At 37.2% G+C, this 19323-nt stretch overlaps 1 protein-coding gene across 1 annotated transcript; it reads right to left on the bottom strand.

The window, feature by feature from the left end:
* Positions 1-5346: 5346 nt before the first annotated feature.
* On the bottom strand, positions 5347-10725 carry LOC107687188 (opsin-5-like). The gene is made up of 5 exons (XM_016484420.1): positions 10722-10725; positions 10453-10615; positions 8890-9017; positions 8140-8474; positions 5347-6166 (listed from the first exon to the last, which is right to left on the bottom strand). Exons 1-5 carry the CDS (start codon positions 10723-10725, stop codon positions 5504-5506), a joined length of 1293 nt encoding a protein of 430 aa, XP_016339906.1. The 3' UTR covers positions 5347-5503.
* Between the last annotated feature and the right edge of the window lie 8598 nt (positions 10726-19323).

Genomic DNA, 19323 nt, shown 5'->3' on the forward strand with positions numbered 1-19323 from the left:
CCAATATAGAACAGAACACACACACACACACACACACACACACACACACACACACACACACACACAATAGAAAACTGTCTTTATGGTACAGTATACTGCAAGTTAACTGCCCTGCAGTATAAGTTAACTGATGTCGAAATCAAATCCAATATAGACGTGCAATTAAAAGTCTTTATAGTTTATGAATTGCTGACTCATTCCAGCAGTTAAGTGTTGACGCAGCATAAAGTCATAAAGTTATGTACTGTCATAAGTCAAATGAAGTGGGTCAGGAAAGAAACTCAATGTCAGGAACTGACAGGCCTATATCTGGCAGGATTAAGATTACAGCAAATTACAGCTTTAGAACTTCACAGAGATATTCTACAGATTTAGAGTATTACAAATGGTATATGTAAAACCTTATCATTACTTGGCAGCTTTATACAAAAATGGCCTTGTCGCACTGGATTTGACCGAAACTGGACTTGTTTTGGAAGCAAACTGAAATGAGTCTCTCTTTCTTTCGGTTACTTCACCCAAAAATGACAATTCTGTCATCATTTATTCACCCTCATGTCGTTCCAAATAAAAGACTTAATTAAATGTGTTCATCATATGAAATGATTGTATCGCTTTACTAGGTTTGGATTAAACTTGATTCATGAATACATTTAAAGTTTTGGTTACCTATTTTTTAATGGAGGGACATAGTCTTTACAGATTTTATTAAAGCTATCTTAATTTGGGTTTGTAATGCTGTGAGGGTGGGTAAATGCAGAATTTTAATTTTTAAGTAAACTAACTTTTTAAATATGCAGGTATCATACATGAAATCCATATACATTTGACTATGCAATCATTTATATTTCACGATCAAACTGATGGTGATGGTAAGTAAAATGTAAGGTTACGTTATAGGGAATAAAATATTAGCTCAGTATAAAAACTGTGTGTTAGATTTTGACAGTATTTCATGGTTATAAAATATAGTGATTATGGAGAACATATTCCGTGCTCAAAGCGCTCATGGCCACGTATACTTCTGACCCACTCAGCCGAAATTCACTGGCAAAAGCACTTTTATTAGCTTTCACATGCAAGCTGTCAGTCAACAAACATGCAGATGCAAAGAAGAAAGACAAGGTTACTAAAATAGCAATTCAAAAGAGTGCTGAAAAGACGATCAAACCAAACACTTCCGCAGCACTGAGATTCATGTCTGGTTTGCCAAATCTTAGCTTGTCGCTATTTCAGTATCCATATCTAACAGCCAATTAATATTTATCAGCTTGTTGGTAAGTTTTAGTTTTGAAGTTGTTAAGTTTAAAGTTGATTACATTTAATAATTATGTTTTTTAGTTGTATTCTTAATTTGTGTGGGAGTGTTTTGTATGTACCTGCTGGCTGTGTCACTGAAACAAAAAGAGATGAAAGGCATTATATTTCATTTTTTCTCCATTTTATTTTACTCTCCTTTTAGCTTTAAAAAAACAACTTCAGTTTTAGTTTTTGCAAGTGTATTGAAAAGGCCAAGTATAACTTTTCATTAGCAGCACCAAGAACATGGAGTTGAAAGAAATTATAAATTATAATCATGCAACAAACATCATTTAGAAACATTAGCCACATTTAAAGGGTTTAATTTAAGTAATTAAGTATGAGCATTAATGATCTTTTACACCAAGGTTGCTTTCCCCAGATATGTGAATTAAAAAAAGAAATAAATAAATGCAATTTACAGATAAACAAATGCAATGAATTTAAATAAATAGCGATATCCAAATAAATATTTTAAAGGGGTCATATGATGCTGCTAAAAAGAACATTATTTTGTGTATTTGGTGTAATGAAATGTATTTATGCAGTTTAAGGTTCAAAAACCACATTATTTTCCACATACTGTAGATTATTGTTTCTTCTCTATGCCCCGCCTTTCTGAAACGCGTCGATTTTTACAAAACGAGCCATTTTAGGTAGGCGTGGTTGACTCTTAACTTTTATAAAGAATATCTCTTTGGATTTGAGACTTTAGTCTTTGCAACTTTACAGATCTTCTTTATGCACCAAGAGCTTGTAACACTCCAAAGAGAAAGGAAAAATTGAAATCGCATCATATGACCCCTTTAATAAATAAAAAAGCATATGGCACATCTTACATTAAGAGTCCATGTCAAACAAATGAGCTCTTCTTTGGCCACTGAAAGAAGCTGACAGTGCAAAACAAGTTGTACAAAGACTCTTTAACAGAGAGATTATAAATATGTACAAGGGTGAATTAATAAACCAATTTTTTTCCCTCTATGATAAATTGATAGGTCCAACACACACACAACTGTAACACACACATATATCACATATATAATTCATATTTTAAGATTATTTTGGATATCAGCAGTTTCCCTAAACACCCAGTATCTTGTAGCAATCACATAAGATACACACAACAGAGATTTTCCCTGCCATAAATATTTTATACCATCCATTAAACTGTATTTTGCTTTTTTTTTTTAGTTTATATTTATCATGTATCTGCGTTATCTGAAAGTCTTTCCAAATTTTCTTATGAGGACAGAAACAAAAATTAAAAACTAAGATACTACATAAGTGTGAATGAATACAAACATGGACATCAGTCTGAATTCAGTCTCATTCAATTATTTAGCAGCTCTGAAAGATTCTTGAGTGTAACCCACAAAACATCCATCCAACGGCAATAACATCTTTTTTTTTTTAAATAAAAGTTTTTATAAAAGTCAAAATTTGAAGCATATCTATTAGGCTTTTCATGCTGCTCTTAACCCCAGGTTATCATCATTATAAACCCTGCTTTCAACCCCTGGGTAGAGGAATGTTTCACACTTATAGCTTAGTAGGCATGGTTAACACTGCTTTTTACCTGATATTATAAAAACCTGCTCTGGAGTAAGGTTAGCAATGCTTGTGTGATGTGATGTTAACCCCACATTGTTGGCACCAAACATGTTAAATTATGTGGTGTTAGAACAGCTAGACGCTTAGCATCTACACCCAATCATGTGCCTCATATTCACATGTTTTGGAAACACCGTGGCTGCATCCAAAAACTGGAAAATGCTGCCTTCTGAGGATACATTCCATGGTAGGAAGGCATCAAGGTACGTCTGAATCCAATGTTAGCTTCATTTCCTGTCTTCTGAGATGCCTTTATCTCAATGATTTTTGAAAGCAGCATTGCTGTATCCTTCACTGCCTTTGATATCCCACAATTCTGTGCATTTGATTCTGTCACATTTAAAGGGATAGTGCACCCAAAAATATAATTCTGTCATTAATTACTCACCATCATGTCGTTCCAAACCCGTAAGACCTTCGTTCATCTTCGGAGCGCAAATTAATATATGTTTGATGAAATCTGAGAGCTTTGTGATCCTGCATAGACAGCAAGGCAACTACCATATTCAAGACCCAGAAATGTAGTAAGGACATTGTTAAAATAGTCAATATGACATCAGTGGTTCAACCGTAATTTTATGAAGCTTTGAGAACACTTTTTGTATGCAAAGAAAACAACCCAAGACACAAGTCTTTATTCAACATTTCTTATCTTCCGTGTCAGTCTTCGACACGCATTCACAAGAGTACCATGACGTGAGCTGGCGTCAGTGTTGCCAAGTCCGCGGTTTTCCCACAGAATTAGGCTACTTCAACACTGGTGCCGCGGGAAGTTTTTTAAGTCGGCGGGTTTAAGCGACCCCAATAACGTGATATTTAGCCCCTAAAATTCAAATTTAACCAGTGGAACCCCACCAAAAAACGTGTACTTTACCCCCAGAATGCGATTTTACCTGGGGACCCCCTTGAAACGTGACTGGGCTAGTTTTGAGTAGCAATTGGCCGGTTTTTGTTGTGAAAACCTGGCAACCCTGGCCGGCGTTCTGACGTATAACCCGGATGCACTGTGGCTTGTTTACAAGCAGAGGAATGCACATGCATGCGTCATGGTACTCTCATGAACCTGCGTTCAAGTCTGCCATGGAAGAATAGAAATTGTTTAATAAAGTCGTTATTTTTGTTTTCTCTGCACAAGTATTCTAGCTTCATAATTATACACTATTTTAATTTTGAAGCTTTCTGGCTCTTCAACGTGTCAGTTGCGTTGTTGTCTGTGCAGGGTCAGAAAGCTCTCACATTTCATCAAACATTTCTTAATTTGTGTTGAACAATGATGAACGAAGGTCTTACAGGTTTGGAACGACATGAGGTTGAGTAATTAATGACAGAATTTTCATTTTTGGGTGAACTATCCCTTTAAGCTAAAACATAAAACTATCATTTGAAAATTCCAGTTGGTGGTCAGTCTGCATCCCTTTAAGCTAAAACATAAAACTATCATTTGAAAATTCCAGTTGGTGGTCAGTCTGTGTAAATTTAACCAACTTTTTCCACTTTTAATGTAATTACCGGTACTAGCAAGAAATTAGTATTGTAATAATTAAATATTCACTTAGTTATCAAAGCTCTCTATAATTTGTTTTAGATCATTAAACCGTTATGCTGCCTCAGAAGTCTGTCTGTGAGGAATCTTCATGCACAAATTGCCTGTAAAGTCATTGCCTGATAAGGCAGCAAGGCATCAAGTCAGCCTAAGCTTTCGGACACAGCCAGTGTGTTGTATAATGGAAAACGTGTGAAGAAGAGTGTGTTTCATTCAGTCCATTCAGGAAAAACATAATAGTACAGTCTGCAATATATAATATGAAGATGCGCAATGTTAAAACTGTTGTGTAAACAGGTTGAGTGCTATTTTCGTCAAATCAATGACACTGACATTGTAAATATGCAAATATGAACATTAACCTGAAGTTTAGGAATGTATGGTGTGAAACAGCGTATGAATACCCAGGATTAATTTGTTAACTCCAGGTAATTATAAGCAATATGAAATATGAAATGAAGCAAAATAACGCAGGATTCCATTTACCCGGGGTTTATAATGATCCAGAGCTAACTATTTCGTTAGACGTTATAAGACGTGTGTACACTTCATTCAAAAAAACACTAATTAAAACACTAATATTTCAAATATGCAAATAAGAACATTAACCTGAAGTTTAGGAATGTATGGTGTGAAACAGCGTATGAATACCCAGGATTAATTTGTTAACTCCAGGTAATAAGCAATATGAAATATGAAATGAAGCAAAATAACGCAGGATTCCATTTACCCGGGGTTTATAATGATCCAGGGCTAACTATTTCGTTAGACGTTATAAGACGTGTGTACACTTCATTCAAAAAAACACTAATTAAAACACTAATATTTTGTCAGTTGTTCATAAGAAACATTTTCTTACAAAAAAAATACTTTAAAAAACAATCATTGCCATTACTAATAAATCAACACAAATAATACTGTGTTCAGAAAGTCATTTGTTGCCATGGTCTTAATTGAGGCATGTGAAAGTCTGCTCCCCTCTAAGACAAGTGAATATACACACGTGCAGCATGCGTAAAAACAGACACCCATGCATAGGCTCAGGTGTTACGGTTTGGAATTTTTGGCAGCTTTGCCGTGAGCAGGCACAGTTTCCAAAGTGATCTCCAGACTGTCAATCTCAGAACGGTTCCGCCCCCTCACAATCACCCGTACAGATTTCTTACACTTCATTGATTGGCTCTTTGGTTTGCGTTCTCTTATCTTTCGGGGTTCTCGTTCCAGCTCCGGCTCCAATTCAGGTTCGGTGCTGTCCTGCAGAGACAACTGCACAGTGTTCACGTTGACGGGACAGCAGCGTGGGTAGTGCTTAAACTGCTCAAACGGGTCGTTGCACCTCTCGCAAGGGCAATGAAAAAGACCTACAGGCCCCCCCATTGATTCTGAGATAGATTGGCCTCGTCGCCACAGGGGCCACAGATTGAGGGCTAGCGATGGGCAGTAGCTCCAGTGGGGAAAACACTGGCACAGGCAGTAGTGCATGCAAACCCCTCGCAGGGAGCGCATGTCCTTGCAGAGGAGGTGGCGGAAGTTGGGTTTGAGCAAGAGGTAGATGAAAGGGTTATAAAGGGTGGAGGATTTGGCAAAAACTGCAGGGATGGCGAAGGCCAGGGGCGGGATGTCCTCCAAATGGCCAAACGCCGCCCACATAGACACCAGTGCATATGGACTCCATGCAGTAAAGAATCCTATACACACTGCCACACTCAGCTGGAGAAAGACAGAGAAAGAGCATGATAGAGGCGTCATGCAATACGTCATGAGAACCATCATGGTATATCAGTTCTAACATTATGGAAGGAGTTAGGAGTGCATGTTGGGCTCATGTTGGCAGCTGTTCCAACACCATCAAAAACTCTAACTCATTAATATTTTAGTTATATATATATGTTACTGTTCAAAAGATTGGGTTAGTAAGACTTTTATTGCAAGAACATTATTTTATATTCAGCAAGAACACACTGAATTGATCATAAAGGACAGCACAGACTTTTAACTTTGTCAACCTTTTGCATTACTTTTATACAACACGGTGTTACAATAGTGTGCTCATTATAGTAGTATATACTTAATATTTTAGAATCCAAACTTTTTTCTAATCTTGACAAAACATTGTTGGAAAGGTCTGAGTCTCAAGATTCCATATTTTGTGATTTTAGTAATATTGTGACAGAAAAGTATACATTTGTGACAGGAAAATCCATTAAAAAAATTAAATGGAGTTTGAGTGTTACTTGGTGGCTATTTTTGGTATAGCGCCAAACAAATCTCAAAGGAACCTCAATTTTTGTAATATCAACTTTAAATTCAGAACATAAGCTGGGTAATGAACTGAGAAACCAAAAGTCCCTTGATCTTTTGACATATAAGAGGTCATTGTACTATAAAAACATAACGACTAACGTCGTTAGTCTAAAAAGAGCTTATATTGAAGGCAGTCTGCCAAAATGACAGCTTGTGGCATGTGCCACTCTATTATCAATGCCTGCTCCGACATCACTGCCTGTTTAGCCCCGCCCACCAATTCGTGCATGTACTGTTTAGGAGAGAGGCGAACGCAGGTCTATGCAGAAACCAAATGATAAAGATAGCTCTGAAGACAACAAGATGCTGTGCAGTGCCAACTTGTGGAAAAACAGTGTTTGTGTTGCCTTCCCAACGTTAGGAAAGAGTGAATGAACTTTATTTTTAATGAAGATCCAGACCACGTCAGTAAGAACTCTGTCCTTTGTTCACTTCGTTTACAAACAAGGCACAACTTGACGCAGGATTTTCAAAAAGATTGAAACTAGAAGATGATGCTGTGCCGGCTATTTTGGATCCAACAGTAATGTCGCAACACAAGTGTGAGTAACTGTTTTCATTACTTGGTCACTATTGTCTCTTTTTACAGATTGTTTGATATGTATTGAGATATTTAAAGCGTATTCTAAATCACAGCAGTGTTTATCTATGAGGAATGTACGCTGTCACACATACTGTACACAACTATTAGCCAATCATAGCAGTGGGCATTTACTTCCGAGTCTACAATCCGCTACACCTATTCAAATGAAGCATTCTGATGAGGGGGATTAAAAACAGGACAGAAAATAGCATATTACTTCTAAATTATGATGTTTTTTTATGTAAAAATATTGATAACAAATCTTGATATTTGGCACATGTAAATATTGTCGCATTCTTTAATTAGCCTATTTGTTTTACTTATATATATGTTTGGTCCAAGGTACTCTGCATTTGGAAAATGAAAATATTGTCATATTCTTCACTTGCATAATAAAAAAAAAAAAATTAATAGTAATAAGTGGACCTTGCTTAGTGAGGTGGTAGAGCATTGCGTTAGCAGCGCAAAAGGTCGTGGGTTCAATTCCCAGGGAACACACATACTGGTAAAAAATGTATAGCCTGAATGCACTAAGTCGCTTTGGATAAAAGCGTCTGCTAAATGCATAAAATATCAAATTAATTAAAATTTAAAAAAAATGAAAAACAAAGGCAGTTCATGACCCCATTAATTTCAGAAAGGGGGTTTGAAATAATATATATTAGATGTTTTGTAAAATTTTTCTTATCAACAAAAATGTAATTTTTTCACTGTTTTAATACTGACTAAATTTAAAGGATGTGTTTGTCAAAAGACAAAAAAAGTAAAAAAAAATAAAAAAAAATGAACACCGCACCTTCACAATGATGGCCTGGATGTTGCCCATGCGCGTCTGCACTGAGATATGCTGCTCCACTGCTCTGCGGGACTCTCGGACCGTGAGCAGTATGCGTGTGTAGGAGACGATGATGATGCCACATGGCAGCAGGTAGCAGGCAATGAAGAGCACAGAGGTGTAGGAGCGGGCGACTGAGTCGTGATTGGACCAGGCCCAGTCAATACAGCAGGCTGTGCCGTAGGGTTCAGGACCATACTGACCCCAGTGAGCAAGGGGGGAGCATGCGAACACGAGTGCATAGGCCCATGCGCATGCTATTAACACACGGCCGTGCTCATAAGTGAACCTATTACCTACAGATAAACACATACAATGTAATTTTATTTAAAGACAAGTTACTTTTATAAGTGAGTCATTGAATCATTCATTCTATGAATTCGTCAAAGCACCAATTCATACAGCAACAAAACAAGTGACCGTCTAAGTCACTGAATTATTCTCTCAACCCAACCAATCATCATATTAGTGTAAAATAATATAGTATAAAATAAAATAAAACTATAATTGTATTTAAGGACAAGTGACTTTCATAAGTGAGTCACTGAATCGTTCATTCTATCAAAGCACTAATTCAGAACAAATCAAGTGACTGTTTACATGAGTGAGTCATTGAATTATTCTATCAACCAAACCAATAGTGATTCAGTTCAGTCACTTGTGGACTTTTGGACTTTATTTAACATAATAAAAAAATATAATGTAGGTTACCATGAAGTGGATAGCAGACTTTGAGGCAGCAAACAGTGCTGAGTATAGTGAGAGTGGTCATAGAGCAGATTCCGAACAAAACACCACAGAAGGCATAGATCACACACACTGTTCTTCCATAAAGCCATCTGCAAACAGAAACAGCACTCAGTAAGAAAAAGCAAGATCAAGGATCTTCAGTGGTTCTTTGCAAAGTAGTCCTCCTTAATATGCATTCTTGTCAGCCAAATCACCACTTTTGTCTTGCAAATATATTTAATAACAGCCTTCTTCATTATACTATACACCACTATACTATATTAAATTGCTTTAAATAGCTATGATAAGGTGAAAGAAAAATAAAAGCTTAAAATCATAAGAATAAGAATTAACACTTAAGAATAATAAATAAATGATAATAAATAAGAAGTATATAATAAATAAAATAAAAAAAGACAATAAAAAAAAAAACAACAACATTAAAATCATATAACATCTCAACAAAAATGTTTCAAGGATTGAAATGTATTAAAAATGCATTCATGCAAATGACACAGACTGAATAGGTAAACTGAATTTTGTACATGCATAAACAACAGTACATTGTAAATTACCACCCTAACAAACATTGTATCAGTATTATCCACATATTCAAGTAAGAGATGAATTAATGCCAAAATGTCATAGAGTTTGATTGGATACACATCCCCTGATGTCAACAACAAAAGATAAGGGTAGCAAGTTTAAAAGCCTATTTATTTCGCTATGCACAATTACATGATTATTTGCATTTTTCTACTGTCTTGAACTCACACACCCTATAAATGTGTAATCAAGCATTTCAAGGGCCTCCCTAAAAAGACATTCTCCCTTGTAAAGGATTCAAATGTGCCTTGGGTTGGTTTGTGGCTGTTTCCTGATGTACAATCCATCACTCAGACAAAAAGAGAAAGACATAAATAAGGGACAAAGTCTTGGGCACACCTCTGACTTACGGTACATTTCAGATGCAGCATGAAGTCACATAAACTAATGACTGCAATTGTCATTCTTAACCACAGTCTGAAGTAAAGGACAGTTTAACCTTGATGGCTGTGGTCTGGATTTATGTGCGACATGTGCTCTATCTGTGACACAGAGTCGCTCGGCGCAAAAGGAGCCCTTGGATTTGGCCTGTCTCCTACATTCTTTCCATGTCTCCACAAATCATTATTATCTTTGCGTTTACCGGCCGGTTTCGTCTTGATGGAGCATTGAACTGAATGTGTGTGTGCCTTTTTGGTTTGGATTATATGAACCATTTTGCCTCGGAAACATGATAAGCTGAAGCGAAATGACAGCTAAGTATGTGTATCCATGATAGGGAGGGAAAGAAAGAGAAAGAAAGGGAGAGCAAAGAAAAAAATTTTACCTCTACAGACTCAAGACAAACCGATATAAAAAATGTAGGGTTCTTGAATCTCTTGGAAGCAGGGTCCTGCTGTTGCAGTTACACTGCAGGAACGCCTGCATGCTGGTCCATAAAGACTTCGCTCTTTCCTGTCTTTTTCCTAGTTTTTCGGAGTTTTCATTTCTTTGTGGTACCTGTGTGCGAGACTTGAGGTGACCGCGAGGGGGTAGAGGCTGAGTGTCATGCCCAGGTCACTGATGGCCAGGTTAACAATGAAGAACTCGGCCGGTTTTAAGAGGTGCTTCTTCTTGTAGGACACATACAGCAGCATACTGTTTCCACAGAGCGAACAAACACCTGCAAAACCAAAAACGTGAGATGAATTTGTGGTATGATGAGGTGATAAATTCCACAACATTTTTGTGAAGGTTCATTTTTCATCCACCAACATATTGGAACTGACCCATGCTCTCATTTGTAAATTCTTGATAAAAGTGGAAGAGTTGCAGAAAAGATATTTGGCAGTGCAGTCTGTAGTCCCAAAAGACAGAAAATAATTAGCATTTTGTAGTGATGGGTTCCCTCAGGAGTTCTTAGAAAGGCAGTTTTTGATTTATTAGTAAAATAACATTAGACTTTCAAGCTTGTTCTGCTACATAAATTACACATACTTCAAACATGACTTTTGAAACGGCTGAAACTATACTTTGACTTTATACTTGTCATGTCTCTTGGACTTGAGCTAATGACTTGAAACAAGTCGATGTGTGGAGAATCAAAGACATGGGATGTATGTCAAACGTCATCTGGCCATCGGCTTGTTGGAGAAAGTGTTGACAGCCATATGAACTGATGCCTATATCTATGGACTTTTAAGATAATCAGCTAACTTAGCTGTTTTTATTCTTGGAATTTCATTCAATTTTAATAGAATGTTAGTGAGAAAAAAAGACTTTTAGATATCAGCCTGCATATGTGATGGACATCGGTTATGATAATCTTTGGTATCTCCTTTTAAGACCTCGAGTAAAACAGCTCTATATTTAACAAAGCACATACAGAAGACCTGAACCGAAAGCAACGCAACCTGTGGCCTGTAGCACAAAGCCGGTTTCGTTTTTTTCCCAGGTAAGTTCACATTTAATTTGAGCAAACTGAGTTTTCGGGCTCAAGAAGATTGGTTTTGAGCAGGTTTCGTCACCATGGTAACATACGGTACACGGCTAGCTTTATTCTGGGTTAGAGATCGCAAACCTAAACTGGACCAATCAGCTGTGAGCAAAGTGACATACAGTATATCTGATGCAGTTAAGCCACTCCCCCATATCTCTCACTCCAAATTAAAGCAGTTTGCAGTCAAAGAATTTTAGAGACAAAGTTGCCCGACTTTTGCAGCTACTTATTTATTTATATTATATTATATTGTAATTGTTTATAATTCATATAATATATTCACAATTATTATTTGAAGTGGCAATTATATATATTAAAATGACTAAACTTACATGTTTTCCTTTTGAGCTCTGTGTGAAACTATATATAATTAAATTCAGTTGATTCCGTTGCATAGTCATATATTTTCTTTCTGCTGCCAAACTTTTGCTGCAGCAGAAGTGTTTATTCCTGCCTTGTAAATGCATTTAAATTTATTACATTTTTAATAACATCTCTTCATCTTCAGCAGAAAAGTGAATTGCACTGACTCTCGCGATAAGTGAATCCAAATGATGCTTGGCTGATGCTCTCCACGTTCAGTGTGATTGGCTGTTTGCTGCACGTGTCATATGTTCAGGTGCACACGCTCCAGAGTTAATCACAAACTCTGGTTCAAACTCTGAGTTGACAAAGAATGTTTATATCGAGCTTTGTGAACCCGGTGAACCTGATCTAAACCAGGTTGGCTTTATCGGATTTTGTCAACTCAAAACTTACTGAGTTGCAACTCTGAGTTTGTTCATCTCGCGTCGTGCTACAGGCGGCCACTGTTGTCTACTAAACGTAAACAACGTTGATTACATTCAGCGAAAGCATGCGCATGCTGAATGTAAACAATGCTGATTGCGTTGTTTACGTTCAGTGGATACTCTCCAAAATGGCGGAAGACGGTAACTCGGGGAGAAAAATTGTTGAATAAATTATATTATTATTGTTTTCTTTGCGCACAAAAAGTATTCTTGTAGATTCGTATAATTACGGTTGAACCAATGATGTCACATGGACTATTTTACCAATGTCCTTGCTATGTTTCTGAACCTGGGAACATTGCAGTTGCATTGCTGTCTATGGAGGGTCAGAGAGCTCTCAAATTCCATCAAAATATTACAGTATTAGTTACCATCCGTTAAACAGCTAGTTACTTCCCAGCAGGCACAGGACGTCAATATAACGTCAGGCTGATGCTGGACATGACGTCGGACAGACGTTGCATTTTGGTTGAGAATGAAAATCAGGTTGACGTCAGTATTTGATGCCAATTTGACGTTGATTTTATGTTGGATTTTGTTCACACAACCTAAAAACAACAAATATCAACATCAGCTGATGTCGGTATTGGACATCAAATTAACATTGACATTAGACGTTGAATTGACATTGAGTTTTGGTCACCCGACGCAACCAAAATTTAACTAAAAAGCAAACTTCTTATGACGTTGTGTGCCTGCTGGGCTATTTTTGATGCCTCAACCCCTCTTTGAAGTCCAACAATCCAATAATTCCTAGATTTATTTTCATAATTTTCACGACTCGTGAACACATGAAGTCACCAGAGCAGCAGGCAAGCTTGGAATACGAAAAAGCTTTCATTTAACGGATGTAAATATTGCCATTACATTGATTTTGTGAGAAGAAAAGATGATCTGAACACCAATGTGTAAATTGTGGCATTATAGAATTTGTGGCACTACTTTACTCTGGCATTACATGGCTTGCCCAATGTGGTCCAATGTGGATTTTGGTCAAATGATGAGGCAGAAATTGTAGAGCAATGAGGAATACAAGCACAGAGTCAAACTTCCAAGAAGCCTTTACTGAGAATGCAGATGTGGTACAACACATAACACTAAACAATAACCGACAAAGGATAGAACAGAATCAGGAGTATAAATACACACATGGTAAATCAGGAAACTAAATAGGAACAGCTGGACAAGAATTAGCTAATCAGAAAATATGGCAACTAATGAGAACTCATAACAGACATGACAGGAACTGAACAAAAGATTTGACAGAAATATATTGTTAGTAACATTTCAGAAGAATTTACAACTAATTACTGCTGCCGGAAAGTAATAAAAGTAAATAATATAAATTAAGTAATAATATGCTTTTGAAAGGAGTCACAAAGTCACATGACTTTTTCGTTGCGCATATTGGAATTTATTCGGTAAATGTGTTTTCATCGTAGTTTATGTGCATCTTTTCTTATTGGATAAAAAGTTTATCCTACCCAATTGTGCGAATAAGTTTTTTATGCACATTTTTAGAATGTATGCACATCTTGGCGTTTCCATCCAGCGTTTTTTATGCGATTTTCAAAAAGCGTGAAGGAAAAGTAATGTAACTAGTAGTGTAACTAATTACTGCTGCCGGAAAGTAATAAAAGTAAATAATATAAATTAAGTAATAATATTGCTTTTGAAAGGAGTCACAAAGTCACATGACTTTTTCGTTGCGCATATTGGAATTTATTCGGTAAATGTGTTTTCATCGTAGTTTATGTGCATCTTTTCTTATTGGATAAAAAGTTTATCCTACCCAATTGTGCGAATAAGTTTTTTATGCACATTTTTAGAATGTATGCACATCTTGGCGTTTCCATCCAGCGTTTTTTATGCGATTTTCAAAAATGCGCAATAGGTGGATGGAAACATAGCTAATGTTTCTCACATTATTCCACTACAGTATTCCCACAAACTTTTCAAAAGAGCAAGAAAATGTTGAGAGATGGAATATGGCAGTTTGAGAAAAAAAGGATGTCAAATTATCAGTCACACCCTCAGAAACTTTATTTAAACCCCATCACAGCAGTGTTAACTAGTTTAGTTACTATATCGCAAAAAATAAAATAAAATTACAAAATAAATGTGTCATCGCCATTAAAAATAAATGGTTCATACTCTGTTAAACATAGAAAACACTATATGGTCAGTAATGCAAGGCATATTGAAGTAGCAATGTTGTAATAGAAAACAGTAAAATATATGGTTCAGTAGCCACTGTACACAAATATTTGATGGTTCAATGGTGTGAGTGAGTGCAAATCAGAATCCACAAGACTGGAGTAATGATGATGCTGAAAATTCAGCTTTGCCATCACAGGAATAAATTTTGTCTAGTGTAAATATTATAAATGAAACACATTTTTAATTATTTACATATTTTCTGATCAGTTCATTATCCCCTAATATCCGTTGGAGTTATTTTTTTAGCTCATTAGAATCGTTTGGTTTCTCTACATATAAACATATGTGCAGATGCATCATGGCCGTAACCTTGCGGATTCCCATTCCCATCTGTCTCAGAGGGGAGAGAGCCATGCACTTCGTAAAAGTGCGGGGGGCCAGTATGCATCCAGTGAAAAGAACCAGTCTTCTGAGCGAATTCGCGCAAGGATTTGTTTCAGCATAGTCATCCTGAACGACCTTTTCATGAGGGCGTGATTCCGGAGGCCACCATCCTTTTTGGGGACGAGGAAGTAGCGCACTGATTCTCACGTGTAACACACACTGGCAGATTAAGCACGCCTGATGTGTGTCGGCATGAAATTGCTTTGCCTGATCGCTCAACCCGCGAGATCGCCGTTGCTTCCTCCGAGGTAACTGGGAGGAGAGAAACATGAGAGCGGGGAGGCGGGGCTGCCTTCCGCGAATGAACAGGGGCAGACTGCTTTCGTGGTAAGAGCAGCCCGTGTCTGTGAGCGCAGTCATAGTAACACACACAATTCGAAGATGCCAGTGGCAGCATCTGCTCCGATCTACTTAGGAGGATAGAGCCGCTCGATGTAAAGAGGGACACTGATCCTTACGTGCAAGACACGATCAAAGCGCAGCAGGGAGCGCGAGTACGCAGGCTCTGTGTCGGCGTGAGATCGCTCAGACCCGGTTGCTTAGTTCCCAGGCTTCGCCGTTTCTCTCTCCGAGGCTTGCTGAGAGAGGAGAAACGGGAGAGCGGGGCTGCCTTCAGTGAAGGCAGTCCACGAGTGGAGAAGGGCGAGACTCATGCTTTCAACGAGAGCATTCCGTCTCAGTGAGCGAGCAGTCTCTGCGTGGGGGCTGCCCAGACAGGTGACGGCACTCACTGCCCTTCTGCATCGTGCAAGATTCCCTGCACGAGCCACACTCGCAGCGCGACATTTGCAACAATGTCGCTAGAATTTGCTCTTTTAGGGCTTACCTGCTAGAAATAAGCTCTTTCAGTATCGCCGGATGGCAGCAGGGGAACAGGACCGGAACTGCTGCGATGCTGAGGCGCGAAGAGAGCCGGGCAGCCAAGCAGGGAGGTCTCAATCCAGCTGCGAGGCGTGACATACATACAACTTTCAAAACTGTTTTATGTATTTTCTGTCTACTGAAAATTTCTTTGGAAAGATGTTTTGCCAACAATTTTTCTTATTGTTAAACTACAGCACACATCCATTGAACACACTGTAGTTCTGTAGCTCTTCCTGCCATGGAATAAAAAAATAATAAAAAAAGGTAATTACAACTTTTTATTTCACAATTCACACTTATTTTCTCACAATTCTGAATTTGTATCAATTTTATTTTGAGTTTCATTTGAGGAATTCTGAGAAAGAAAATCATAATTGTTGTAAAGTAATACATTTTGATTTTCTTTCTCTCAACTCTGACTTTTTCCTCAGAATTGCAAGAAAAAAGTCAGAATTATGAAATATAAACTCAGAATTTCTCAAAAAAGGGAAGAAATGTTATATAGTAGATAAAAGTAGATTTTTTTTAATCCCGTGGCAGAAACAGTTTTCCATGAGTTACCCTGACTAAGATCGACAGTTGTTATTCACAGACATTATATTGTGAGCTATTCCTTTAACCTGTTTGGGAACAGAGTTACAGAGTGAGAGGGAGATGCGGTGGATGTCTATGTTAAAATCTGCTGACACTACTCTTACTCTTACTCAGTTATCCCTCATTCGCATGTTCAGTCATTTCAGAAAACATTTACGCAACCTTCCCAGTAAACCCATTTTCAGTAAATCTGGAGCACATAATAAATATTTTCTCTGCATTTGTATTAGAAACGTGCAAGTAGTCCCTTTGAACAGCCTGCCGGCTTTTGCTGAGAGTAACAGCTGTGCATAATTCTTTAAAACTGTGCATATAGCATTTAACTTTCATTAGGCTAATTGCCAGGCTCTTTAAATCACATCTGTAAAAATATTCCATCTCTCTCCCTCTTTTTTCCTCCATACTTCCTTACCTACTTCCCTCAAACGCACACATGCAGCATACTGATCAGCAGTGGAGCTAAAGGCTGAGTCTGCACACTCAGTTCTGCACAGACAGTTCTTCTCAACAAACAAATTCCTCATGACTTCGAATTTATGAATGAGCGCATGTTCACCGCCATTGGTGGTAAAACTTACAGATGTTATCACAACGTCCTGTTATACATTCACTTCTGTTCTGCCATTTTGGCATGTCATCTTTCTTCTCTCACACACACACACACACACACACACACACACACACATTCATTATTGTCAAGTCTTTAAATATTATTACTTAGATCAAATATTCGCACTGCCAAAGGCTTGTTGGGGTTTGCTTTTCTTTAAACCCTGTGCTAAACGCAATAACCGAGTGAATGAATTAACACAACTAGATTTTCCTCTCAAAATTATTTCACTCCACACCTGTTACTAAGATTATTTAAAAATACCACAGCCTGGAGTGTTTGGTGTTTGTGGTGTGCACATATCTTATATTTCTTATTAAAAACAACTTCAGAACAGCCAAAGCACACACACACACAGGGGGGCATGAGTTTATGAAAGCCATTTTATGTCTCGTATTATATGAATAGAGAAAAGTGAAACTTTTGCTGAAAATGTAATCCTTCAGGCCATGCAAGATGTAGATGAGTGTGTTTCTTCATCAGAACAGATTTGGAGAAATGTAGCATTACATCACATGCTCTCCAATGGATTTTCTGCAGTGAATGGGTGCCATCAGAATGAGTCCAAACAGCTGATAAAAACATCACAATAATCCACAAGCAATTCACATGACTCCAGTCCATCAATAAACATCTTGTGAAGTGAAAAGCTGCATTTTTGTAAGAAAACAGGCCAAAACAGTTTTCTAAACCAACATGTCGGTGGATTTTGATGTGAGAGGACAACAATGTATGGACTTTTTCACTGGAGGAAGCATTATTATGGACTCATATTTTAGCCAGAAGCAATGTTTTAAAGTTAAAATGCCTTGATGGATTTCTTTCTTACAAACACACAGCTTTTCACTTCACACAACGCTAATTAATGGACTGGTGTTCTGTGGATTGCTTGTGGATTATTGTGATGTTTTTATCAACTGTTTGGACTCTCATTCTGACAGCACCCATTCACTGCAGAAGATCCATTGGTGAGAAAGTGATGCAATGCCAAATTTCTCCAAATCTACAGTACATTTCATTTTTGGGTGAACTATTCCTATTAACCTGCTAGGGAAGATTTAAGTAGGCAGAGAGCAATATGGTATTATTTAATAATACGACAACAGGACACAAAGACAGGTGGAACTGTGTATGCTAGCCCTAGTTTGCCAAGCTCTCAACATATTAGACCAGAAAACAACTCAGAAATATTAGGCATAATTGATGTTGTTTTTATAGGCTGATGCAAACTAATGAATAATCAGCACAGTTACTGTCAATGCCGATGATTCTGGTGAGACAATGGCATATGTGACTGTTTGTAAAACTCAATACGAGGTTACACATTCATCCAAACACATACAGATGGTGATAAATCAGAGAACGCCTCTAATTCACCTGCCGCTGCATCAGCGCTGTAAAAACCTCAGCTGAGAAATGAGGATCAGTCAGCCAAACAGTCATCCATTGATTACCAGTGTTGGGGGTAACTCATTACAAGTAATGCGAGTTACGTAATCAGATTACTTTTTTCAAGTAACTAGTAAAGTAACGCATTACTTTTTTAATTTACAAGAAAATATCTGAGTTACTTTTTCAAAAAAGTAATGCCAGTTACTTTGTTTTCCCATTTATTGACTGACAAGTCTCCTGTACCCATATTGGGAGAAATCGGGAGTACAGAGTAACTTTCCCCAACACTGTAGATTACACACACAAGGACACATGAATATGAATGCAGTGCCAATCACAAGAGAATAAGAGGGTCTTTAAAGAGGGTTTACTGTTATTCCACTTACATTTGTGTATATGATATTTACCCATTGTAATAATAATGTTTAACATCAATGACATATTTTTCGAAAGACCATCTGCACAACCAAAAACTGAAACAAATTTAGTGATGGAATATCAGTGTTGATATCAATATTTAGCCAGCTGTAAAGATCCTGCCAGAACTTCAATGTGACTGGACAAGAAAAAAATAAATGTTCAATGGTTTCAGGCTCTTCTAAACAAAAAACACAAGGATCTACTTCAAAACGGAATCTTTTCCGTAAAATTTCGGCAGCTGGATACACATTATTAATAATCCTAAACTGAATATCCTTCATTTTAGGTAGAATTGGCCATTTAAGATAATTACAGAATTTGTTTTTAAATATTTCATTTTCAAATTGTTTTAATTTTGAAGGTGTATTGAAGTCTGCAAATAATTTACATTTTAATACATTCCCTATTACTTTGTTCTTACATTTTTTGTCCCCAATATATACTTCTCCAATCTTTAACAATTTAACAGATACATCTGAATACGCAAGAGTGTTTTGTATTAATTGTTTTAAAGCAATAGGGATGGCTTTACACAAAGTATTAAATTCTCTAAAGGAACATTTTATCTCAAACTTCTCTATGAATGAATTATGTTGAATAATTTGACCAGTTACATC

This window comes from Sinocyclocheilus anshuiensis, unplaced genomic scaffold (genome assembly GCF_001515605.1).
Source record: "Sinocyclocheilus anshuiensis isolate Anshui unplaced genomic scaffold, SAMN03320099.WGS_v1.1 scaffold1355, whole genome shotgun sequence".
NCBI lineage: Eukaryota > Metazoa > Chordata > Actinopteri > Cypriniformes > Cyprinidae > Sinocyclocheilus > Sinocyclocheilus anshuiensis.